This window comes from Prosopis cineraria, unplaced genomic scaffold (genome assembly GCF_029017545.1).
Source record: "Prosopis cineraria cultivar Desert tree isolate PC_DT_omini unplaced genomic scaffold, ASM2901754v1 PC2, whole genome shotgun sequence".
Lineage (NCBI taxonomy): Eukaryota > Viridiplantae > Streptophyta > Magnoliopsida > Fabales > Fabaceae > Prosopis > Prosopis cineraria.
Window position 1 is genome coordinate 12,853,367 of NW_026555333.1, and position 24,714 is coordinate 12,878,080.

Here is a 24,714-nt window from a genome sequence, read left to right on the forward strand (position 1 = left end):
GGTTGATTATATTTATATTCATGGAATGTCTTCATTGTATTTTCTTGGGTGACGATTTTGGTTTGGGAGCTTGCTATATCTTGCACTATTGAAATGGATGCGCATTAACCAAGCCCAAAAGAGGATTTTGACTTAAACTACTCAACAGGTGGCGTGGCCCAATAAAATTTGACACTAAGGCCCATTTAGTTTTTCCATTGCACAAAGGCCTCCTCCTGCTAAAGTAATATTGTTTAATATATGGTTTGACACTTAATGTTAACACCACCTCTTTCAACAAAAATTCAAACCTTAATTTATCACATTATGAAATATTACTTATTTCATTAAACCCAACCTTCATTGGTAAAATCCATTTAGTATTAAGGATTTACTATGAATTTCCTTTTCATCAATTTTTTCTCGAAAACATGGTAATATTTTTCAGAAGCACTTTTTTTTGGTTTTACTCCCCATTTGTATCAAATGAGCCATTCTCAAGCCAAAGTTTAAAACTTCCACAACCAAAAGTTTAATTTCGGCTTGAAAAGATAACAAAAATGGATTCCCTTATCATAGACCAGAAATTTGGTTCTGCAGACACAAATGTGTTAAGCTTGATGTTCATAAGCGTGAAAGATGATCTACCCTTGATTTCAATACAAGGGAAGAAGCTTCAAATAAATATTCAGGAGTCTAACTCAGTGATAAGAATATTTCAATGGTTCAATGACAATTCCCCATTCACTATATATGCTCAAGGAAAGCCATACAATGAAACAAATTTGTATAATATAGATATCAACCTCCAGAAAAACAGTAACCTATCGTCATAAAGATTATAAGTGATCCAGAACTTCAAAGTTGAAACCAATGGGACTATGAAGGAGTAGAAAACTATGGGTGCTACTAGCTACTCATCTTGCCATGCCCACACAATTTCTCTGAGAGCCGGTCTGATCTCCTCCTCAAACATCTTCTGGTATTCTACTGCATTACCACTAGAAGACTTCATCTCAATCAAATGGAAAGATGGGGTGAACTCGAATATTTCAGCTTCAATGGATAGAGGCCCCATTCTTCCTTCACTAGGTCTCTCCAACTTCAGCAACCCTCCATCTTTCTTTGTTATGGTCAGCCCCAGAACATAAGCCATATCCTCTATCACAGAAATGATCGACGAGGCAGAGTGCAGTGACGTAAATTTCACATTTTTCCTTTCATCGTTCCTTGCAAAAAGCCCAGACAAATCAAACCCAGCTGACAGAGAAATTATATCAAAAGCATTCAAATTAGTAGGTTGTACCAGTGCTTGATTAGCCTCAGAAGTAGCACCAAATTCATTCTCAGATAGACCAAAACTTGGATCAGCCTTGACTGAATCCTCCACATCTGTAGCTGGTGTTTTCATTCTATCAGCGTTTAAAGTTAAACTGGATCCTTTTTTGAACCAGGAACTTTCCCTTATCTTTGATATGGAAATCCTAGTATCAGGGTTAGGGTCAAGAATTCTGGCCAAAAACCTGCGTATTTCAAATGTAAACCAGATTGGACATCTGTACTTTGCTAGGCATATTTTCCTGTACAATTCGATGAGATTCAAATCACTGAATGGCAAACGACCAGCCAATAGAACATACAAGATCACCCCACAAGACCAAATGTCAGCTTTTGCTCCATCATAGCCCTTTTGGTTTATAACTTCAGGAGCTACATATGCAGGAGTTCCACAAGTTGTGTGCAGTAAGGTTCCTTGGCGATGAGATTCAACAAGAGCACTCAATCCAAAATCTGCAACCTTCAGATTTCCATTCTCATCCAAAAGTAAATTCTCTGGCTTCAAATCCCTATGATAAACCCCATTGCTGTGGCAAAAATCTACCGCGCTGATCAATTGTTGAAAGTAATGCCTTGCCACGCTTTCACCGAGCCTACCTCGATTTAGCTTCTTGAAGAGTTCACCCCTTTGGCATATTCCATGATGAAGTAAATCTTGGTTTTGGTGGCCAATACCTCATAAAGCCGCAGTATATTTGGATGTTTAACCAGTCCCATGACTGATATCTCTCGCTTTGTTTGATCAACCAGCCCAGCTTTGAGAATCCTCTCCTTATCAATCATCTTTATGGCAACATTATCACCAGTTCTGAGGTCCCTTGCATGGTAAACCTTTGCAAAATTTCCTTGACCTAATAATCTGCCAATCTCGTACTTTTGCATCAGCACGCTTCCTCCTTTCTCCATTTCAGGTACCACAAACCCTAAACCACAGTTTTGTCACTTCTGTGTCTACTTGTTACAGAGATTCTCATAATAATCATTTCTTCATCAGAGATATATGTCAGCACGAAAGCAATGCTGCCAGAAAATTCATCCTGTATTTGCAACCAGAGCGCCATCGGACTTGAATCGAGCCTTAACCTCATCATGATGCAGTATGGGCTGCCTCCCTGACTGAGATGAGAAAAAAGCATATTGAGACGAGAAACTAGGGAAATTGTAAGGTGACAGGAAAAAAACAAACATGAAAAATAATAGAACAGGAGACTTTTCATAATCCAATGACATGGAGCATTTAAACAATCAGATAGATGGTCATCAAACGATCCAAAGCACGCAAAAATAAAATGAAACTAAAATAAAAACCAGAGTGAATGACAAGAAAAAAAGTACTACATCAATGATCAAACAGAAAATCACTGCATAAGAAATTCCATGAAGCAACTAACATGTTTAAACAATCAGATTCACGATCATTAGAATCCCACTGAACAAAACAAGAGAAAAACCAGAAAATTTGATACCAACACGGAAGAACTGTCAGGATCATCAAAAACCAAGCAGGAAACAATAGAAACCATCTAATCCCATGGATGATCACCCAAGCACACTATAACTATGAAGCTTTGACAACAAGCATATAACGTTAAAGCAACAAGATAGAGAGAGAAGACCAAAGAAAATGTTACCGTTGAAGGGAAGGAAAAGGGTGGAAGAGATTGGAACGAAGGATGAGAACGAAGAAGCAAAAACCAGCGCCAATATAATGCATCTCGTAAAGCGAAAAAGTGAAACCTTTTAATGCAGTATGGAATTGTTTCATAAAGAGAGATATGCTTCAGGTAAAACGAATACGGTGAATGTGCCGTGGGTGGTTTGGTCACCACACTGAGCTTTCTCTGCCTTTCAGAGGTTCCATCAGACGTGTACAGTGCACTTGCTGGGTGGCACCGCTGAAAACGTCACATATGGAATTTGAAGTAATGCATATTACCGGATAACGATATAAATAATAGTTAATTAATTCAATAATATTAGTTGAAATAAATTCTTAAAATTTTTTTACACCTTTCATTTATACTCTTATTAAATACTTTATATAAAAGTCTTGATAATAATATTTAAAATTTTCATGCATGATTTTTTAAAAAATAATAAATAAAATAGGAACATAATTAAAAAATAAATATAAAAGTTATCTAATATTAAATAATTTATATTTTAGATCAAGCAAAGTTTTTAAAAATATTTTATATTATAATTTAGAGGATATATTAATTTTAAATGTTTAATGAGATTAAGTGTATAATTTCAAGTGTACGTATGGAAGAAAAAAAAAATGCTATGTATGTTAATTCAAACTGCAAAAGTGAAAATGTATTTTGTTTATGTGAAGCCCTTTTTAGGTTGCGAAATCACCCCCACCAGCCTGCATTCCTCAGCAAGTTGGATTTTTGAAATATTTTCTTCTATTGCCTTTTATTTTGCGGTATTATTAAAAATTAAACCAATCTGATCAATTGAATTAGGATAGATAAACTGTTAAATTAATATCTTAATCGATTTAATAACTAGTTTGTCCATACTAATTAATGCTAGTGTAAATGATAGAGACTCTTATCATTTAGTAATGTAGTTAGAAATTGAAATCCCAATTTGTATATAAAGCAACTTAGTTAAGAGATTTTTATCATTTATCTTAAGTATCTCAAAGAAGATAATATTTGCTGTCGTGGTTTGATGATGATTTTAGCCATTGACTCTTAAATCAATATTTTAATTAATTTAATGACAGATTCAACTTTCAATGCCTTATTTTTTATGCGTTATTGGCGTGCATGTTTCATTTTTGTTTTCTATCATTCTTTTATTCTCGTGTTCCTTGATAAATCTTGTTCTTCACATTTGTCATTGTTGATTACTCTCTTTACCAATTTGCATGGATTTAAATGTCCTTACTAACATTAGATCACTCAAGATATATATAAACTTTAAAAATGGTAATTTTCTTTTGTCTACTCCTTTCCTGTTCACATGTAAAGTTGTAACTGTTTTAAGGTTTCATTTTTTAGAAAGAAAAAAATTGTCTTCTTTCTTTTTCATTACATGTAAGTTTCCCCTTATTAAAAACAATCATTTTCGAGCACAGTTAGACATTAAATATGAGCATTTTTTTAATAAAAATTCAAATCTTGATTCATTATTTTGTGAAAGATTGGCCACCATTTTTAACCTCAACTCCCATTAATCTCTCTTTCTTTTCTTTTTCTCTTTAGAGCATATTAAAATGTAGGAAAGATAAGTTAAGATAAATCTCCAAGATCTATTTTATCCAAACTTTTTCGGTAAGAAAATTAAAAAGATAATTCATGAATGAAAATTTTAATGCTTTCATAATAAGCATCTCTCCATTCAATTAATGTTTTCATGCAGCTTTGATAGTGAATTAATCATGAAAAGTTTGGTTAATGAATATTTCGTTCCCAACCAATCTTAAGATTATCTACCCGTGATTAGCAATTGACCCGTTTGTTTCGGCTATTGGTAAGTAATTTTCATATCATTTGAGAAAGTAATTTGTTGTTCAGAGATTTTCGAAAAATATAACTTATTCTGCGTTTAGTCAAATCATTAAAAGCACTATTTGTTAGGAGGTGTTTTTCAAATGATCAGAAATTATTCAAAACAACTCATCCCAATGACAAAATATCTGCCTTTTTTGAAGATTCTAGTTATATTTTAAACAACCACCACAAAATTTCTCAAAAGCAATTTCTTTTTTACAAAATGAAAATGATTTTTTCATTTAAAAAAACAAAAGTTAAAACAAACGGATCTACAAATATGCTAGGCAATGGCATTAGGTAACTAATGCGGTGAGATATTTCCATATACGAAAGGCCTTCAGAAACTTTCTTCTCTTTCATTAATTCTTAATTCTACAAATACAACCACATCAATGAACTCGTGAATTTCAAAGAATAAACCCTTACCTGGCAGTTTCCTTCCTACAACGAGAAAGACACAAGAAAACATAAGATTTAGAAAATAATAAAGAATCAAAATTTGCCTCTTAGTATCTGATTCCTTTGGCGACCTCAAAGAAATGAGCAACATTCTCCTCGGGCGTGCCTACTCTAATGCCATGACCAAGATTCAATATATGTTTACCCTTGCCAGCTTTTCTCACAGTATCATTTATGCGCTTGGTGATGAACTCCTTTGAACCAAAAAGAACCCCAGGATCAACATTCCCCTGAACTGCTATATCTGGTCCCAATCTCTTCCTACCATCAGCCATGTCGACTGTCCAATCCAAGCTAACAACATCGACACCTGTCAAAGCTAGCCTCTCTAGCAAGCCACCCGATCCACTTGCATAGAGGATTAAAGGAAGTTGAGGGTGGGTTTTTTTCACAGTATCTACTATCTGCTTCAAATAAGGCAAGCTGAATTCTTCAAAATCTGCTGGACTGAGCTCTGTTGCCCATGAGTCAAAAATCTGAACAGCTTGAGCTCCACTGTCAGCTTGGTATTGAATGTATCTTGCCATTGATGATGTAAATTTCTGAAGTAATGAGTGGAGGACCTGTGGACATGTCACAATTCAACATATATCGAAGAATTCATTGATTTCGAGAAACAAGACAGGATTTGTCCACTGAGATAGATAAGATTATCAAGTGATCATAAGGATTCCCAAGTCCAAATCTAAGGCTAAAATAGAGAAAGTTCATTCAGTACTAGATTTCTTCCTATCTTTTAGTGAATATCATGTTACTTTACATCAAATGACTGGATAGCTGTAGCATCAGAGCGGGATGGATTGGTCAGTACAGTTTTAGAATACCAAATAATGAAATAAAAAAGAAGTACGTTCTATAAGGATAAGGGCTTTGCCAATGCAAGAAACGGTTTTGGGCCAGCATGATGATTAAAGATTGTTAAAGATTACCTTAGGTTCTGAGAAAGCCAATCTCTTAATTTTTGAGAAGTGTTTTGAAGAACCACCCTCTACTACATATGAGGCCACGGTGAATGGAGCCCCAACAAACCCAAGGACCGCAGCTTTATTATCAACCTGAAATCAACACAAAAGCTGTCAGATCCTAAAAGATAATAAAGCAAAAGGGCATTATACATAATTCATTTGGACAAATAGAATAGCATTAAAACAACAATTATATAAATTCCCAAGGTTAGTAGGTTAGATATTTGGAGTCACTGCTAAGCTCCACAAATTACTTTTAAGACACGCAACAACAACAAATTAATACCACTAAGACATTCAGATTCAACACATCATCTTAATAGCCGCATGTAGAATACCAGAATGGATAGTTCATTGATTTTTCATTATTTGTTCCCTAAGATAACACATAAGCCTTCGATGAATATTTTAATGCCACTAAATCCCAGCACCCCTAATAACCATTGGTCATTCTTATTATACAGTCTGTTTTATCCTCAAATATATACGAAGAATTCCCAGTACATCCAGTAAATGACCAAACTAAAAAGCTTTTGTCATTAAAAGAAGAGCCGTGAAATTATAGACAATGAGCATTGAAAGATGGAAACTGTTGAAGGAAAAGATCAGTCAGACCTCTTTCCTCAAAATTTTGAGTGCCTCCCCAACATAAGGAACTGAATCTTCAGGAACAAAGTCTCTCAATTGATCAACCTGGGCAGCTGTGTGAACAGGATCAAATATGACTGGGCCCTTACCCTTCACAATATCAAAGGGTATATTCATTCCAGAAAGTGGGGTAAGAATGTCTGAGAATAAAATCACCTGCATCAGAAAAATGCCAAGGAACTTGATGGTAGAAGAAGCATAGCAATAACCCAAAAAATTATAGATATATTAATGTGAGCCATCAAATTACCCCATCAGGCTTGAAAACATTCCATGGTTGCAATGAAATTTCCACAACAAGATCAGCATTTTCAGATCTTTCACGAAATGAAGGGTACTTTTCACAGATAACTTGGTAACTCTGGTCGAAAAAGGTTAATGAATAAGATCCACTATCAGTAAGGAATATGTACACTCATCAATTGTAAAATGCACCAAGTACCAACAGTAAATTCTAAATAATGTAACAACAAGCCAATTAAATTTGGTCTATATGGATGATATAAAGTTACTATAAGCTGCTATCTTTCTGAAATTTTCCAAAAACATCAGCATCTAAAAGCTTCAGAACAGCCAAATTTATTAATGCAACCAGAACTGTAAGCTGTGTAAACCTGCCTTCATGTACCTCCCAGCTTGCCTCATGAGCCAAACTGGTGGTCTTTCAACATCTATCCCACGAACAGCATTAAGCAATAATGGTTCAGCCACAGCTGTTTCTTTTGGTTCAGCAATCGTCCCTGGATGTGATTTTCCAGAATTCAGTTCAGAAACTCAAACTAGTATGCTTTGTGAAGGGAATAATCGATATGCTAACGTAAGTTTGATATAAGCTAAATGATAGTTAGAATGTACTGAAAATAAAAACTAAGAACGCAAAGAAAAACTGAAATAATATGTTTATGCAACCACGGTTAGCAGCATTATGTTATACGATATAGTAAGCAGCTTTGAGTTATTAAGGGTTAAGATCCATTTTGCCTCTGAACTATTTTCATAAGAGCACTCAGTGTCCTAAACTTTTTTTCATAGCAATGTTGCCCTTGAAGTAATTAAATCCTAACAATGTTGCTCCTGACATTAAAGGAACAAACATTTGCTGTTAACTTTGCTGACTCAGAAATAAGTTTGGCTCAAATCATAGTAATGTTGCCTTTGAAGTAAATAAATCATAACAATTTGCCCTTTAAGTAATTAAACCGTAGCAATATTGCCACTAACATTAAGAGTTAGCTAAGTTAACAGCCAACTTTTGTCCATGTAATGCTAAGGACAACATTGCTATGATTTAATTACTTTAAGGCAATATTGTCATAACAAATAGTTTAGAATAAATAGTTTTAACACAATGGGTGCTCATGTGAAAATACTTCAAAGGTAAAAATGGACTTCAACCATTATTAATTAATCCCAAGACTATTTGATAGCAAAAGAAATTCCAATAAATCCTCACACAAGGGTGCCCAATCCCCGTTGGCTTGAGCAAATCATTGACTTAGTTGAAAGCCCAGGAAATTATCAGATCGAGCTAGAGAAAGAACAGCTTTTAGATAATAAATACACATAATCTCAGGCTTCGCATAAACTCATCACTGAGGGAGAAATTCATTTTAATTTGACAAACACAAGGCTAATTCACAAAGTTCTAAACTGAAAACGTAAACATTATTTGCTCGACGGCATACGAGTTTCAAAGATACCGGAAAGGGGAAAAAAGATCAATCACAGATTACAATGGGCTCTCTCATAGGATTGCATTTCAAATCACGAAAAGGGTCGTAGCGCATACAAAATATTACCTCTCAGGGAGCAGAGAATTAGGGACCTGGATTTGAAGGAAAAAGCGAACCGTGATGCTCTAGGCGTAGACGAAGGAAAAGAGGTTGGAGTAATGGAAGTGAAACTAGCATTGATGCAGGACATGGTTGAAGTACAAACTGGATGCCAAGTTTGCCGATGGCATTTGGGTTAGCTTCCTCGAAGGTGCGAAAGAGGTCAATGAAGAGCTAGGAAAGATAAGGGATATCGGCAACCTAATCCTTGTAAGAATCCTTAGGATGGTGACTTTTGCCATGTCAGCATCTTCATCGGCCAATTTATTTAGGTTTTGCCCCACGACCTGCTCAACTAAGCTCAAAGATCGGTCTGGTTTCTTAATTAAGCAATCGAATTTTAAAATTATTATCAATTTTTTTTTGTCATGCACAAATATAACAATCCTGTTTGAGGTCAAATATTAAATATAAGCATGGTGAGATTTGAACATTGGTTCACAATTTTTTTTTTATTATGCACAAATATAAAAACCATGTTTGAGGCGGAACACTAAATATGAAAACATATAAGATTTAATTATTAGTTCATCATATTATGAAGGAAAAATGATAGAAAAATTGTTTACATTAGGTAAATGATAGATTGGTCCACAAAATGATATGATTTTCCTAGAGTTCTTTGGGATCTTTATGTCATTGGGGAATCAAATGAAATGATCAAATTACCCTCAAAGTAAACAAAAACCCCAATCCTCATTGAAGAAACTTGTAAATTTTTTTAATCTGTCTTAGGTTCTTGGGTTTTTCATTCACACTTTAATTCGTAGTATTCTTCTGGTCCTCCCCCTCTCCCTCTCAGTCTCCTTCTCCTTCTTCTTCTTGTTCTTGTGTTCCTTTTTTTTTTTAGTTTCTATATATGAGTTGTTTGTTTTGTTTGCTGTTGTGCATAGGTATATATAAACAAATATTCTTCCTCTATTGTATCTTCTGTACGTGAATAAATTTTCTCTTCTCCTTGAAATTTTCTCTTCCCATATGTGATAGTTGAGGTTGATGAGAGTTATTATGTGTAAATGATTGAGATTTTCATTTTCTCTCCATGCTTAAAGCTAAAAAACATGAGTACTGATACTTACTAGAGGGTATGATAAATGATAATTTATTGTTGCATAGTCATGAATTTAGGGACAAAACTTGTTATATTGGAACTAAAGTTATGAATGAAGACTTGCAAATCTCTAACTCTGATGCATATCTGGACTTGCACACTATGACTTGTAAATGGCTAATAAATTATTGTAAATTTAGGAACAAAAGTTGTTAACCTAGGAACCAAAGTTGTGAATGGACACTTGTGAATTTTCGAGTCTGATGCTTATCTGGACTTGCACATCTCGACTTGTGAATGACTAATAAATTGTTGCGAATTTAAGGACAAAAGTTGTTAACCTGAGAACTAAAGTTGTGAATGGAAACTTGCGAATTTTCAACTCTGATGCATATCTGAACTTGTACACTAGGACTTGTGAATGGCTAATAAATTATTGTGAATTTAAAGACAAAACTTGTTAATATTAAAACCAAAGTTGTGAATGGATACTTGCGCATTTCTAACTTTAATACATGTCTGGGCAAAAGTGTCATTTCCTTTAATTCTCCAATGACAAAAAGATCCCAAGGGACTCCAAGAGAATTATACCATTTTGTGAGATCAATAGGTCATTTACTTAATTTAAATAAATTTTATTGTCATTTTTCCTATTATGAATTCATTAGTCAAATTATTATCAATTCTAGTTAAGGTCTATTTCTCTCTTTCATAGTACAAGGTAAATTTAATCAACTCTACATTTGTCAATAAATGATAGTTATGTCTTTAATATTGTTAAAAAAATATGTAACTTTTTAATTTTATCATTCTTAACCATCAATAAAAACCACATTTAAGGTCGAACAGTGAATATGAAAGCATATAAGATTTGACTATTAATTCATCATATGGTGAATTCATTAGTCAAATTATTGTCAATTTTAGTTAAGGTCTATTTCTCTCATTCATAATATAAGACAAATTTAATCAACTCTACATTTGTTAATAAGTGATAGTTATATCTTTAATATTGTTAAAAAATATGTAACTTTTCCATTTGGTCATTCTTAACCACCAATAATAGCCGTTTTTGAGGTGAACAGTAAATATGGAAACATATAAAATTTGACTATTAATTCACTATATTATGAATTCATTAGTTAAATTATTGTCAATTTTAGTTAAGGTTTATTTCTCTCGTTCATAATATAAGGCAAATTTAATAAATTTTATATTTTTTAATAAATGATAGTTATATCTTTAATATTGTTAAAAGATATGTAACTTTTTAATTTTATCATTCTTAACCATCAATAAAAACCATGTTTGAGGTCGAACAGTGAATATAGAAACATGTAAGATTTAATTATTGGTTCATCATATTATGAATTTATTAGTCAAATTATTATCAATTTTAGTTAAGGTCTATTACTCTCATTCATATTACAAGATAAATTTAATCAACTCTACATTTGTTAATAAATGATTGTTATATCTTTAATATTGTTAAAAAATATGTAACTTTTTAATTTTGTCATTCTTAACCATCAATAAAAATCATATTTGAGGTTGAACAGTGAATATAAAAACTTATAAAATTTGATTATTAGTTTACCATATTGTGAATCCATCAATCAAATTATTGTCAATTTTAGTTAAAGTCTATTTCTCTCATTCATAATATAAGGCAAATTTAATCAACTTTATATTTGTTAATAAATGATAGTTATGTCTTTAATATTGTTAAAAAATATGTAACTTTTCAATTTTATCATTCTTAACCATCAATAAAAATCACGTTTGAAGTCAAACAGTGAATATGGAAACATATAAAATTTGACCATTAGTTTACCATGTTGTGAATTCATTAATCAAATTATTGTCAATTTTAATTAAGGTCTATTTGTCCAGTTCATCATTTAAGGCAAATTTAATCAATTCTACATTTGTTAATAGGTGATAGTTATATATTTAATATTGTTAAAAAAATATGTAACTTTTCATTTGGTCATTCTTAACCATCAATAACCATAATAAATTGTTGTATAAAAATTAAAACGATAATAAATAAATAAAAGATAAAATTAAAAAATTAATTATTTCAACTTTGCCTTATATTAAATACCAAAAAAAGCTTTTAAAGTTTGCATTATATTAAAAGCCGGCGTGAGTAACAAATATCATTACCAATTCACCACACATCATTGCTATACAAGAGATAAGTCATCAGAGCCTTGACTAAAATTTTCATAATTATAAAGATTGGCTTTTAAATGAAAAACATATAAGAACCTTAACTCAAGGTGACTGAAATCTTAAGGATAAAACACTGGATTTTTCAGAATTGAAAAAAAAAAAAGGATAGGATTCTCAAGTCATTAATTCAAAATAAGGAAAAAACTTCGCTGATAGTTAATGTGCACCTTCAAATTTTAAATCCTTAATGCATATTTTATTGTTACTGAATTTTCATAATTCAATTGACCTTATTTAAAAAAAGAAAGAGAGGCATCACAGTTGGCTTGACATTGCAATTTCAAGTTTGTGTATACAACATTGATGGTAAATTATAATAAATCAAAAAACAATATGATTTACTTAAGATTTCATTCGAAATATGGAGGCCAGATACAATATAAAATATAAATGCATGAAACAAACTGGCTAATTCTATAATGATAATTTTAAAAACTTATGACAAGATCTATTTATGCTCCAAGCAAAAGTTTAATATTCGCTCATTGGTAACCTGGCAGCTGGCAGCAATTTCAGATATATACATGAATCTACTCCCAATCTATCCTCAGATATCTGTATCTTTATTTTAATTTTAATATATATTTGCTTTATACCCAAAAAACAAAAAAAGAAAAAGAAAGAAAGAATCGCCACATTTCCCATCTACTTCTATGCAGCAAAACCACAAGCAGAAACAGGAATAAAATATAGAAGTCACATTAGACCGAACTGATTATTGCAATATAATCAAAGTACCTTTACATAAAAACCAAAAATTATCGCTACATAATTACAGAGAAACATTTTCAGGTGGGAGAAGGAGATAAATGGGAAGAAAAATGTATTAAAAAATGGTGTCAGTTGTGAGTTTCCTTTTCGGAGGAGCATTCTCTATGAACTGCTTCTGCAAATCCATGAATGAGGAACCCTTGTTAGCAAACAGTCTACGCAAGTTGATCACAGAAAGTTCACTAAAGCTAGCAATAGCAAGATCAGCCTGCCCCAGATGGTACCTGCAGGATGAAGGAATGTCCAAAAGCTGCATGAGTAATCTCATCAAAAGTTTCAGTAATGAAGTGCTTAGCAAAATGATAATTGTCAAGTTTTTTTCATTTCAATGAGATGTAAAAATAATAGATTAAATTTAGTCCATGCATTCTGAGTTCTGATGCTGACCCAAATACTAAATTTGAATAAGATTGATTTAACTCCTACGCATCTTGTATTCTGATATTGTGTTTATAAGTCTCTGCAATTTCATGCATCAAATTGTATAGGTGCATGCCTGACATGTTTAAGGAAATTAATTTGGATAAAATTTAGGTATAACTTCGATGTATCTGTTATAAGTTCTCCAATAAAAACATGGCAAGTAAAATTTCTACAACTTGTATCCCATGATTGAATCTTTTAAAGAATCCCTCCATTGCCATGTTTTTATGACAGCTGGATAAAAAACACCCAAGTAAAACTTTATCCAAGTCTCGTGCATTTAACTTTCCGAGGAACATCTTGTTAGCTACTATTGTACATAAAAGTGAACTACTCACGCAGGATGTGCGCCAATTAATGCTACAGCCATCATTGTACAGTTGTGAGCAGCAGTTACTCCACGAGGATCATCTTCAAAAACCACACACTTTGAAGGTTTCCGATCCAACTGAAAGGAAAATATTGTATCACGAATGAGTATATATTTGTTCACACTGCACATTCACAATTAATTTCCTTTTATTTTAATAAAGAAAATTAACTTCCTTAATTATAATGTTTTGTGGGCAAAGTGTAACACTTGCAGACTGACTATGAACAAATAAACTGTGAGATAGGTCTCAGGCCAGACAGTTGGCAGCCATAAAATTCCATTATAAAATCATGTGTCCAAATTTGCCGTATTTAGGTAAGGTGCTAATATGATTTCTGTTAAAATAAAACCAGGTAAGTATATCTTAATATCAATATACAAACAATAATTGAAAATATTACAAGCCTCAAAAGCTTTGTCATGATATAATCACCTGACTAGACTATACCTTGACAGCAGCAGAAAGAAATCTCTGAGCTATCGACTCCATTCCATCTTCTTCTGTCACAGTTGCCTGCAACTCAAATGTTATAATCAGCAAAGATGACATAATGAGAGAATGTAAAGATATCGTTGATTCAAAAAAAAATGTAAAGATATCAAGCATCCTCAATGTCCAAGTCAAACAATGTGTTGAAATTAGTTCTATCCAACAAGTGGCAATGTTATCCATTTGTTTTACCCTGGAAATATGTAGGACATTCGGTGAAAGCCTTTTAAATTTCCCAATCTTAAATAGCAAAACTTGGACTTTGTTTAGGAGCGACAACCAATTGATTTTATTCAGGCATTTAAAGCTTTTCATAACATTTCATAGACCAAAAGTCAAACTGAAGTGGAAGCTTATTACAGGAAAAGAGTCATAGCCACATTCAACCAGCAACATAATTTATTTATTTTATTTTTTTAATAACAGTCAAATTTAGAAAAAAAGGTCATACAGTTTTAGAATACAAGCCATAAGCCATAATTTATATATATATATATATATTATAACTCTAAAATGACACTTTTATCCTGAAAATAAAATAAGATATTACGATCTTTTGAGTCCATATAAGATTAACTAAAAAAATACTGGTATGCGATGCTACTAACCAATTTAGATTCGAACTAGGTCAAGCCCTAATTGGGAAAAAATTGTCCTAATGTGGGTTTCTCTCATCTACAAAGCTTGAACCCAAGACCTCACTCAAGGGATGTTTGAGTCCATTACTGTGAACCCAACTTCATTAGTTAAAATCAAGAGTTACTTGTTATTTAAATCAAATTACTATTTCTGCAATGCCACACATAGTGACTATTTATTCCTAAGATGAAGTTCCTGTTTTAACCATTCTCATGTACTACCAACCTGGAAATACTTTTGGAGTCCCATTCGTTCCAAAGCTTCTGTCATGCTTCTTCTATCTAGACTTGAAACGACAGCACAGGGGATACGAGCTGTGTAAACAGCTTCCAACCAGTCTTTAAGTCCTTCAACGGGTGTTTCAAGCTATATTAAAACATGTGCAAAAAAAAGTCAGGTTCTTGGGTCTATGAGGCCAAACAACATCCCTTTTTTTGGTGTTTTTTTTTTGGGTGGGGGGGACTTACTTTGAGAAGATTATCATAATATAACTGTGAAAACCTCAACTTCAATTTGTCCAGTTTGCTTTCTGCCGCGTCGCATAGAAAATGCTTCAAGTTTAGAAAGGTGAGTCAGAAAACATAATGTGTGCTCAAAGCAAGATTGGAGAATTTTGATAATAACACCTTCAGAAGGATATTCTAGTAATTGAAGGCCACATTCAACAGACCACTACTTAAGAACAAAATTAATTTTTCCTTTTCCTGTTCCCAGTTGTGGAAAATATTTTTCCCCTTTGTTTCATCAGCTTAATGTTCAATAAGATATTAAGATCAGAAGCAAAGAGGATATTAGATGATGGGATATACAGATAACTAAGACAACCTGAAGATCAATGTCAGATTTCATGATGAGAAACCTGGAATTACATTCCTAACAGCAAGGCTCTGGACTAATTGACCCAATATTAAACAAGCACAAAATGGAATTTTGGGCAACCTGAACACCACTTTTCTTTCTTTCTTTTTTTTTAAAAAAAGGTATTCATTGGGCTAAAGTCGCTCTGTAAAACCAGTCTGCTCACTCTCTTCAGTAAAAAAAAGATTACATTTTATGGCTGTCTATTCCCAAATTAGCACATGCTATCTTCAGAAGTTGAATATATTTGTGATTTTCACATAATGAAACTTTTTGGCATGAGTCCAAAATAATAACATGTATCTAAAATGATACAAACTACAAACTGCAATAACTTCATTAGTTTCAGAGTCATAATAAACATGATCATGAATTTATTGTCATGACTGCAATGTTCTTCCTTCTTATATCAGTTGCTTCTAGTTGTCGATTAAAAAAAATCTCTCCTATATTGACATGAAGAAATCTGTAATTTATAATCAAATAGTTAAAAATTGTGTGATATATAAGTTATGCAATACATGTTTAGATAAGCAAATGCAAGTTTCCAAACCTTCTGCAACACGTGATCAGCACCAGCATATAGCATTGCTCTTTCCACATCACCATCTTCAGGAATATCCTTCCCTGCATGAGAATCAAAGTAAGACTTAGAATAATCTTACCTCTAGAACGATGCACACAAGTCAACATGAAATTTTCTAAAATCTCAGATCCAAGGCAGGTCCAATTTGATACACTGATCCACAGTGTATTTGTTTCTTGTACCAAAGCATGAAAAAACTTCCCAGAAAACACGGTGCATGGACTTCACAGTTTATTGAACCTGTTTAATTTAAAAATGGCAATGCCATTTAGTAGCATGTTTATATAGATGAAATAAAAGCGAACAAAATGGAAAACAAGGGGCCTGATCTCTTGTGGAGGAAGGAAAGAAAGCCAAGGAAATGATCTGTTCCTTCAAATAGCATATAACACTTCTTTCCTTCAAAAGTGGCAAAAAGGAGGATATGGAAAATCACTTGATTGAGTTCTCTTAATTTCCATTTTTATACACCAACACCAGCAATGGGACAAGTACCGTTAACATGGTAAAATTTTATGAAATTCTTTCCTTTCCTTTCTATTATTTTACATAAACTATCCAATCAAATGATTCTATTCTATTACACTATTTGCACTTGTGATAATTTTTCTTTCTATTCAGTTCAGTACATGGTCCATTAAAATCAACACAGTCAAGCTCCAAAGATCATCTCACTAAAGTCCCACAGTAAGAACTTAACTTACCCTCTTCTAAAGCAAGCTGCTCCCAAGCATTCCATCTAAGAGCTCGAGTATCAACCTGAAATACATCACATACAGTTATCATGGAGAAAAATATAATTCAGTTGCACAACATCATGGATTGTTGTGCTCTACTTATCTCAAGAAATATAGCAATAGCCCCCATAAGTAGTTAATAACTGAGGCAATACAAGTCTACACAAGTTCAACAAAGACCGTAAAATCTTTTCGCACCACATAACATTTCCAAAGCATGTCTAGCTTGATAACTCTCAAAAACATTCCTAAAAGCTTAAAACTGACCACAACGTTGTCCCAAGAAAAGATAAGACCATAAGCTTCATCCGGCTTCATAGCATAGCGTATTCGCTGAAGAAATCCATCTTGCAACTTCTCATTCAAATAGTCCTAATTTCAATAAAATAAAATAAAACTATTGATTCATAAACTAGCAGCTCAACTTAATTTTACGGGAAACTTAAAATGACCATAGCAAACAAAATTAATTACCACATCAACTTTTAACGGTCCATCAGCTCTAAAAGTCTCAAAGCCTTCCCCATATTCAGCTCCTATTGCCTGGCAGAGAACATAAATTGGGAAGAGTTATGGGAATAAGAAACCTTGGAGTCCTGGAATTCTAATTAAGTTAACATAATTAAATTCACTGTTCCAATAAGATCGCATAAGGATGACCCAGGCCGATAAAAGATGAACCTTCAATGTTGGTTAAGCAGAGAAATTAGAAAATAATAAAAACAAAAAAGCAGGAATCCAAAGACTCGACAACCGGCATATTGAATCAGGAAAACGAGAAGAATCTGTACCTCCTGCATGAAAAGTTTATTGGGGGTAGATGGCAACCCATTACCATTCACAGAGCCATCATCTTCGGGCCCAAAAGAACACCGAACGACCAGACGATTCCTGACCACACCCGATCGCTTCAATTTCTGGGAAAAAGCACATATTAGAAAAAAGATAAAATCGCAATTAAATGAAGAAAAGAAACAAAGGCGTAAATGAAGAGAAGAAATTGCATACCAAAATGTTGAGCTGGAGGGGGAAAGAAGAAGGTTGAAGACGAGACGACGGTGAGGGAGAAATTAAACGAGAATAGGCTCCAAAATTGTGATAAGCGACGCAGTCCATGGCAACAAAGCAAGGCGTTAATGCTGGGGAAGAAGCAGACAGCTGAGCAAACAAGACGAAGAAGAAGAAGCTAGAGCCTTTAGCTGCTGCTCGATTTTCCCGGCTCATTCGGCATCAGTTTCAGAGTTTTTGATGACCAAGGCGTGTTGCCACTCACGTGATAAGCTCCTTCACTGTGTTTGTGGATAAGAATTTCTTATTCTCCTTCTTTTTCACTTCTAATCCTCCAGAAATTATGAACGAACGTATAACAAACATTGATGTTTTTTTAGTATTTTCTAAAAAATTATAATTGCCATCCTATATTTGTTTAAAAATATATAACAAATTCTTAAGTAATTGTAAATAGGTGCATGCATTTTGGTATGTTAATATGTTAATGATTTATGATAAAAACAATCATCATAATAATGATAACATCCTCAAATTCATCCATTACACAATTATTGTGACGTGTGATAATTTTCAATTCATGGAATAATAAAAAAAAATTTCCTTCAAGTTTGTTTTAGATTTTTAGTTATTGATTTGGTACCTAAAATTTAATCTTTATTAATTAAATACCTAAAGTTTCATAACCACATACAATGAATCCTCATGGTGTTATCTTCCCTTCAAATCATAAGGAATAGTTGTGTGTGGTTATGGAATTTTAGAAACTTAATAGATAAAAATTAAATTTCTGGAATCAAATTAATAATTAAAATAAGGGAAAAGATTTCACTGTCCCTAAAATTTAACATAACCATATTCTGTTTTAAATTTTTTTGCTTATTTGCAAAAATATTTTTAAAAAATTCTCCAAAAATTTCTGGTAGCTTTAAATTAATAATAATGCATGAATATCCATTAAATTTACAAAGGACACTAATCTTTCTCAGTACATTAAAATTGCCTGAAATTGTTAAGTTATAAAAATAGCAAATGTTTAACCCTTAAACTATTTTAACAAATTGAAGAAAATTGATTATTTTTATGAAGTTAATAAGTATCTAATATTATAGTTAACTTAAAGATGCCAAAAGCACTTGTAGAAAAATTGTATGGATATTTTTGCACCTTAATCCAAATATTACTAAATTTCATGAGGTGAAAATAAATCAATTACTTGTATGCATGATTTATTTACCAGTTCAATTACATCATTAATATGCTGGCAATATTTTAGGCCACATTTAGTAAAGATTCTAATGTGAGAAAAGATAAGCATGATATAAATCATGATAAGTTTGGCCCCCTAATTACAATTATATAGTTTTTACTAGTATGTCTTGATTCCGTGCACTAGTTTCCTTCCATGTTGCTTGGCAGCCCAAAAAAGAGCTTTTTTCCTGGTTAATTTCAGGTTCAGTAAAAGAAGCCAAGTGCCATGAATCGTTTTCATATTTCACATTGAATATCAGCCAACTGAACCGTCTCCATCAAAGATAGAATTCTATAGCAAAATGCAATCTCCTGTCAAAAACAAAATAACACTGGCGGAACATTTCACCAAAACATACAAAATCAAATGTCAATCAGCATCTTCTCATTCCAAGATCACACTCACATGTCAGCAAGGAGAGCCCCAAAACAAAACTCCTCCAGCTTCAATATATTAGAAGCAGAAATTGTAGACTATCACTGTACAATATCCAACAGACTTCCTTTCGAGAAACTGCGTGCAACTGAATTTTCCAACAGTGTCTCCTTGATGGGGGTCCCACTGTACAGAATGTTCAACGTAAAATGCCGCCTCCGAGTTTACTGAGGGACATCTCCTCCAAAATCCATGATTCCCTTATTCCTAATTCGAAGTTAATAATAATTAATAAAGCAGTCAGGTCCGTCCAGGAAGCTGATTGTTCTGTGCACAACGAAACAGTGAGAACACTTTAAGCAGAACACTCTTAAGCAGGAAGGATTCAGATTCAAAGAGAATGGAAGACTGATATATACCTCCATTGTATAGCAATCATCTGAGAATTCTGAGTAGTATTCAGAGGAATCCGAGGGTTCTTCACAACAGAACTGAAAAAACTGAACAAACCCATGCGCAATAGTTAGAACTAGAAAAATAAATATGAGTATACAGTAAATCTAAAATGTTCTTCAAGCTTTGGAAGCAGGCAAACCATGTCAATCTTCCCAACCATTGCTGAATCAGCCTCATCATCCACCTGAAACCAACCATTTGTCATATTGTAGGGACTAGGAATTTTGAAAGAATAAGACAAGCAAAGTGATGAGGGTCGCAATTCATATGACCAAGTGTGAACAAAAAGCAGTTCACCATATCACACATGCCTTCATATCTATCTCCTTGCTACCATCAGTAAAGTAAAGAAAAAGCTTGGCTCCAAAGTCAGTGCCTTCTCATTCTTTATTGCAAGCAAGAAAGATGTATAATTCTACGAACCAAAAGGGGCCAAAAAAAAAAAGCCTCTATCAAATGAAGGTCCAAAAACAATGTGGCGGGTAAGGCCTGAACAAAAGGACTCCTCAGTTTCTTAGATTGATAGATGCACAAAAGCCCTTGTATGAGTGTGTCTCAAAAGCCCATATATGATATGTTTCCAAAACCTCAATTCAGAGTTTCCAAGGACCCTCCTTTACGTTCCCAAGATAGAACAAGATTTTTAAAGGGGCAAAAGAAAAAAACCTTGTATAAAAACAGTGTCCATTTACCTGTATCATATCATTAACCTCTTTATTCAAAGCTCGTTGGTATGCAGAGTCTAATTTTTCAGCTTGAAGAACATATGGTTGCCTTTCCTGAAGAGAAAGGAAAATTAAGTCTTAAAAGGACACTATTTTCCAACTTACACAATAAGAATGGACTGGGCTTACATCCTCCGTCATGCTTTTCCAGGTCTCAAACCCTTTCCTATCAATTTCAAGCAAAGTTCCATTATTGCTGATCTTGACGAAGCTTTCCCTGAAAAAGAAACCTCATTAATATACGATCACTTTTACCTTATTCCAAACAGAAGAACTCCATTTAAAATTAGTGTCACTAATAAAACCAATAACATGCAATGAAAAGCTTCAGGGATGAGATTCTACATAAACAAGCGGAAAGGTGATCTGGGTTGGTCTTCAAAACGTTTATTCGTCACATGTTGGCTCACATGTTCAGGACTTCTATTCGGCACGTGTTGGTTCAAATCTTCAAAACTTTTATTCATTAGTTGCTTCACATTTATTTCCCTGAACCTCTTGACGCCCCTCTTCGGTTCACATTCGTGCATGTCAGCCAACGCAATGGCCACCGATGTTCCACATCCCTCACTGAAATGTACAGCATTGAAAACTAAGAATGTGATAGGAACAATGATCCTTGATTAGTTTATAAGACAAAATAAATCACGAAAAGGAAATAACACAGCTATATAGTATATACCACATCTCAAAAGCGCTTCCATCGGGAGCACGGCGAAAGGCGCTGACCCTTTTCCTGCTTCTGTGCAAAGTCGCCATTAAGGCGCTACGTCAAGCTTGCTCGACTCGGTTCTGGTCTCCTGGCAATTAGACATTTAAGTGAGTAATTCTTTGGTTCGGAGACCCGCAAACAAGCTGCAAGTGGCGCCCTGCGAAATTTCATCACCGCGAGATTGCGAATTTGCAAATTTGTTTTTCCGCCCAAAAATGGTTTTTTTTTTCATTATTATTATTATTTGTATGGAAAGTGTGTAATAGTGGGGGGAAAATGAAAAGTTAAGCAGCTTTTCCCGCTGTAATCCAATATTCTGGGGTCACGAAACCCACAAAACCTGTTGCTGGCATATTTGTTTTTCCTTTTTCAGGAAAATTAAAAAGAAAAGATAAGGAGCGATAATAAGAGATCGACACGTGACGAGAAGAAGGCTCTTGAACAGATCTAACGGCTAAAATTGCACAGGCGTTATTGTCAGGGCCGCCAAAGATTTTCAGGTATATGTACCATGTATGGATGCCGCAGTGCCCGTATCGTGAAGTTCTCAAACACTACCATGATATTTTCCTATTTTTCAGTCGTAAAATTTATTTTTTTATGTGTTAAATTTGTCCAAATCTGCGGTTATAATTTCTCCATATCAAATTATAAGATATTTTAAATAAAATTTCATATATTAATATGACTTATTAAATATATTTTACAATTATTAAAAAAATAAAAAAACTTTTAAAAATAACTTTTATTTAATATTTAATTGACTAAAAAATATTAAAAAAATCACTCCAAAATCCCCCACAACAGCTGTAATTACTTTAAAATTTTACCAATTTTTGAAATTAGTCTGCAATCCCAGAGTCTTCAATCGTAAATAACCATGAAGAAGAAAATGACTCTCATGTCCTTCTCCTCCTTACTCTCAATTATTATTATTATTATTTTTTTGGGTTACAGAGGCAAGCAGTAGCTTGAAAAGAAAAGAAAAGGGCTAACTATACTCACCCTTGTCTGACAATAAAATAGCAAAACAATCTGATAGGCAGTGCCACATTAGCATGATGTCTTCACCCACTCCATGAGCATTCTTTATTAGGTAGTCAGCATAATCCAAAAAATCTCTTGAAATCTAGTTTATGATGAGATCCCATTCTTTATATATCAACTCTCTAGTTTGAGTCACTATATTCTTGAGGGTCAAATTATTGCAACCATCTCTGAAGAGTATGTTCATCTCTAGTTTAAACAACTAATATCTTAGCATCTGTGACAAATATACTACCTAACTCCCATTTGAATCCAAGTATCCAATCCCCATGTTCATCTTTGAGAGCTCCCCCACATGCAACATATCCTTGTTGATTGACAAAGGCATCCACGTCCACATGTATGTAGCCATTTGCTAGAGGTTTCCATCCTGTAGCAGAGTTAGAAAGGGTCTTGAAATATTATATGCTTGAAGCTATGACTACTAGAGTCTTCCATGAGAAAGTAGAGGCCTCGATGAATCACTTCCTGAGCTATGCTATGAATACGTTCAAAGAGTCTTCTACACTGATTTTTCCATAAGAGCCAACATATAATGCCAAATATCTTGATCCAAACCCATTTGTTATATTGATGGATTCCTGGTTGTGAGTACTATTCCATCTCAACCAAACCTGAAAATCAATAGAGAAGAAAACAGAATAAAAGTTAGGATTAATAATCCTTTTCCACACAGTTTTAGCAATTTCATAATCTCGAAATATGTGTATAATGGTCTCCTCACAGGCACACTCAAAAGGGCACTCATAGTTGATGGATAAGTCATATCATGCTCCGAGTGAATTGGTAAGTAATCTCTCATGAGTGATTTTCCAAAAGAAAAAATTTATTTTTTTTCAGGAATAGGCCATTTCCAGATCTTCTTCCATAAAGGTTTCCGTGAGATTTGGCTTTGGGATTGTAAAAACTTGTAGGCAGCTTTAACACTAAGACACCATCATTCACAGGCCTCCAATGAAAGTGATCAATCTCATATCCATTTGGAGGTTTTGTTTGTTTAATTTTCTCAATCACCCATCGTGGAAGAACATTTAGCCAATTATTGACATTCTACTGCCCATTAGGTAGTCGATGTTGACTAACTAACTCTGATTGCTTGATTCTTGAGAAATCTCCATTGACATAATAAATAAGTGGTTGCTTAAGAGATGACCACTTCTCAATTATTTCTTTGGTCTTCGTTCCCTTGCAGCTTCATTCCCAATTCCTTCATGTTCGAGTTCTGCTTCTTTTCCCAATAATGATGTCCGATAGGAGATTGACATAGTTGTATCCATATAAATGGAAAGTCCCAAAATGTTTCCCACGCAAAGACTAACCGCCCAATCATTTCTTTGAGTTTCTTTCGTCACTATTTAGTTACTTAAGGATATGGAATGGCAGACTTGCATTCTCTTTGCTTTTAGTGATTATATTATTAAAGTTAGCTCAAACCTAGATTTGGCCTTAGCTAAGTCCCAATTCCTAAACCAAGAGGTAGTACTAAAGGCTAGAACCAACGAGTCAAGCAACTCACTCACCACTGTGAGAGCATTTGAAAATCTATTAAAACTTAAAAAATTGGAATAGTTATCTATGCATGAGGGATTGAGGGAGGATTTAGAAAATGAGAATATCGATTACTTAGCTTGACAAGTTTGAAGAAGCTGAGTGGTGACAACTGGCAATAAAATTGATAGGTTAAAAAATAATTCTTCTTGTACATTAGCTTTGAATATATGACCAAAGATGACTTCTCGAGGCATTGATTATGGCTTTATATAAGATTGAATCGGATTGCATTTAATTTTACAGGTTTTCACCCTGGTTTCTTGGTTCAAATATACTATTCATAAAGAATATATAATATTGGGTAAAGAGATAAAAATACCCACAAAGATGATCAACCAAGGGCGTTTAATAACTCAAAGTGAGCAAATTGGTATAAAAACCTATAACGTTATGTGAATGGATGTAAAAATGACCAAACCATTAACTTTGCCTTGACACTGCTAGTTTTCAGTATTAAATGCTAACCATACATGCCATGTGTCAGTCTTTACTGATATAGACTAAAAAATGAGGAAAAAATACCTATGAAATTATCAACCAAGAACATCTAGTAGCCTATAGTAAGAAAAAAAGGGCAAATATACCTATAATATTATCAAAGTTAGTGCAAAAATGACCAATCCATCAAATCTCTTAAATATTGACCGTTTAACTGACACCTAAATAGAAATTGATCATTTTTTCGATAACGT

General features: G+C 33.5%; 3 protein-coding genes and 1 pseudogene across 6 annotated transcripts; all 4 read right to left on the reverse strand.

Annotated features, from left to right (window-relative positions):
* Nucleotides 1-701: 701 nt before the first annotated feature.
* On the reverse strand, nucleotides 702-3,102 carry LOC129301977 (CBL-interacting protein kinase 18-like; annotated as a pseudogene).
* Nucleotides 3,103-5,162: 2,060 nt separating this feature from the next.
* On the reverse strand, nucleotides 5,163-8,958 carry LOC129298358 (uroporphyrinogen decarboxylase-like). Its single transcript, XM_054936765.1, has 6 exons — nucleotides 8,698-8,958; nucleotides 7,517-7,638; nucleotides 7,149-7,259; nucleotides 6,866-7,054; nucleotides 6,215-6,340; nucleotides 5,163-5,848 (listed from the first exon to the last, which is right to left on the reverse strand). Exons 1-6 carry the CDS (start codon nucleotides 8,819-8,821, stop codon nucleotides 5,333-5,335), a joined length of 1,188 nt encoding a protein of 395 aa, XP_054792740.1. The 5' UTR covers nucleotides 8,822-8,958; the 3' UTR covers nucleotides 5,163-5,332.
* A 3,736-nt stretch (nucleotides 8,959-12,694) lies between these two features.
* Nucleotides 12,695-18,154, reverse strand: LOC129301614 (5-amino-6-(5-phospho-D-ribitylamino)uracil phosphatase, chloroplastic-like). The gene is made up of 11 exons (XM_054940167.1): nucleotides 17,905-18,154; nucleotides 17,688-17,813; nucleotides 17,371-17,439; nucleotides 17,164-17,268; nucleotides 16,864-16,918; nucleotides 16,127-16,200; nucleotides 15,183-15,266; nucleotides 14,941-15,081; nucleotides 14,035-14,100; nucleotides 13,552-13,661; nucleotides 12,695-13,014 (listed from the first exon to the last, which is right to left on the reverse strand). The coding sequence occupies exons 1-11, from the start codon at nucleotides 18,118-18,120 to the stop codon at nucleotides 12,846-12,848; spliced, it is 1,215 nt and encodes a 404-aa protein (XP_054796142.1). The 5' UTR covers nucleotides 18,121-18,154; the 3' UTR covers nucleotides 12,695-12,845.
* Nucleotides 18,155-19,174: 1,020 nt separating this feature from the next.
* LOC129304238 (high mobility group B protein 7-like) lies at nucleotides 19,175-21,625 on the reverse strand. 4 transcript variants are annotated; one of them, XR_008591632.1, is made up of 8 exons: nucleotides 21,395-21,625; nucleotides 21,058-21,282; nucleotides 20,842-20,929; nucleotides 20,680-20,766; nucleotides 20,127-20,171; nucleotides 19,951-20,031; nucleotides 19,562-19,858; nucleotides 19,175-19,447 (listed from the first exon to the last, which is right to left on the reverse strand). XR_008591632.1 is itself a non-coding variant. In XM_054943933.1 (7 exons), the coding sequence occupies exons 1-7, from the start codon at nucleotides 21,469-21,471 to the stop codon at nucleotides 19,793-19,795; spliced, it is 609 nt and encodes a 202-aa protein (XP_054799908.1). In that variant the 5' UTR covers nucleotides 21,472-21,625; the 3' UTR covers nucleotides 19,175-19,792. The 4 variants fall into 4 exon arrangements, 3 of the variants coding, with proteins under 3 accessions (XP_054799908.1, XP_054799909.1, XP_054799906.1); XM_054943933.1 differs by having other exon boundaries at nucleotides 19,175-19,798; XM_054943934.1 differs by having other exon boundaries at nucleotides 19,175-19,858; nucleotides 21,058-21,304.
* Between the last annotated feature and the right edge of the window lie 3,089 nt (nucleotides 21,626-24,714).

Excerpts from the sequence above, each read along its gene's own strand:
- LOC129298358 (XM_054936765.1), bottom strand. The coding sequence starts at position 8,821 with ATGTCCTGCATCAATGCTAGTTTCACTTCCATTACTCCAACCTCTTTT. Across the intron at positions 6,341-6,865 it reads TCAAAATTTTGAGGAAAGAG|GTTGATAATAAAGCTGCGGT; the intron begins GTCTGACTGATC and ends TGTTGATTTCAG. Across the intron at positions 5,849-6,214 it reads TGGCTTTCTCAGAACCTAAG|GTCCTCCACTCATTACTTCA; the intron begins GTAATCTTTAAC and ends ACATGTCCACAG.
- LOC129301614 (XM_054940167.1), bottom strand. The coding sequence starts at position 18,120 with ATGAGCCGGGAAAATCGAGCAGCAGCTAAAGGCTCTAGCTTCTTCTTC. Across the intron at positions 17,269-17,370 it reads GACCGTTAAAAGTTGATGTG|GACTATTTGAATGAGAAGTT; the intron begins GTAATTAATTTT and ends TATTGAAATTAG. Across the intron at positions 15,082-15,182 it reads ATTATGATAATCTTCTCAAA|CTTGAAACACCCGTTGAAGG; the intron begins GTAAGTCCCCCC and ends GTTTTAATATAG.
- LOC129304238 (XM_054943931.1), bottom strand. The coding sequence starts at position 21,471 with ATGGCGACTTTGCACAGAAGCAGGAAAAGGGTCAGCGCCTTTCGCCGT. Across the intron at positions 20,930-21,057 it reads TCACCTTTCCGCTTGTTTAT|GGAAAGCTTCGTCAAGATCA; the intron begins GTAGAATCTCAT and ends TTTCTTTTTCAG. Across the intron at positions 20,032-20,126 it reads TGGTTGGGAAGATTGACATG|TTTTTTCAGTTCTGTTGTGA; the intron begins GTTTGCCTGCTT and ends GGGTTTGTTCAG.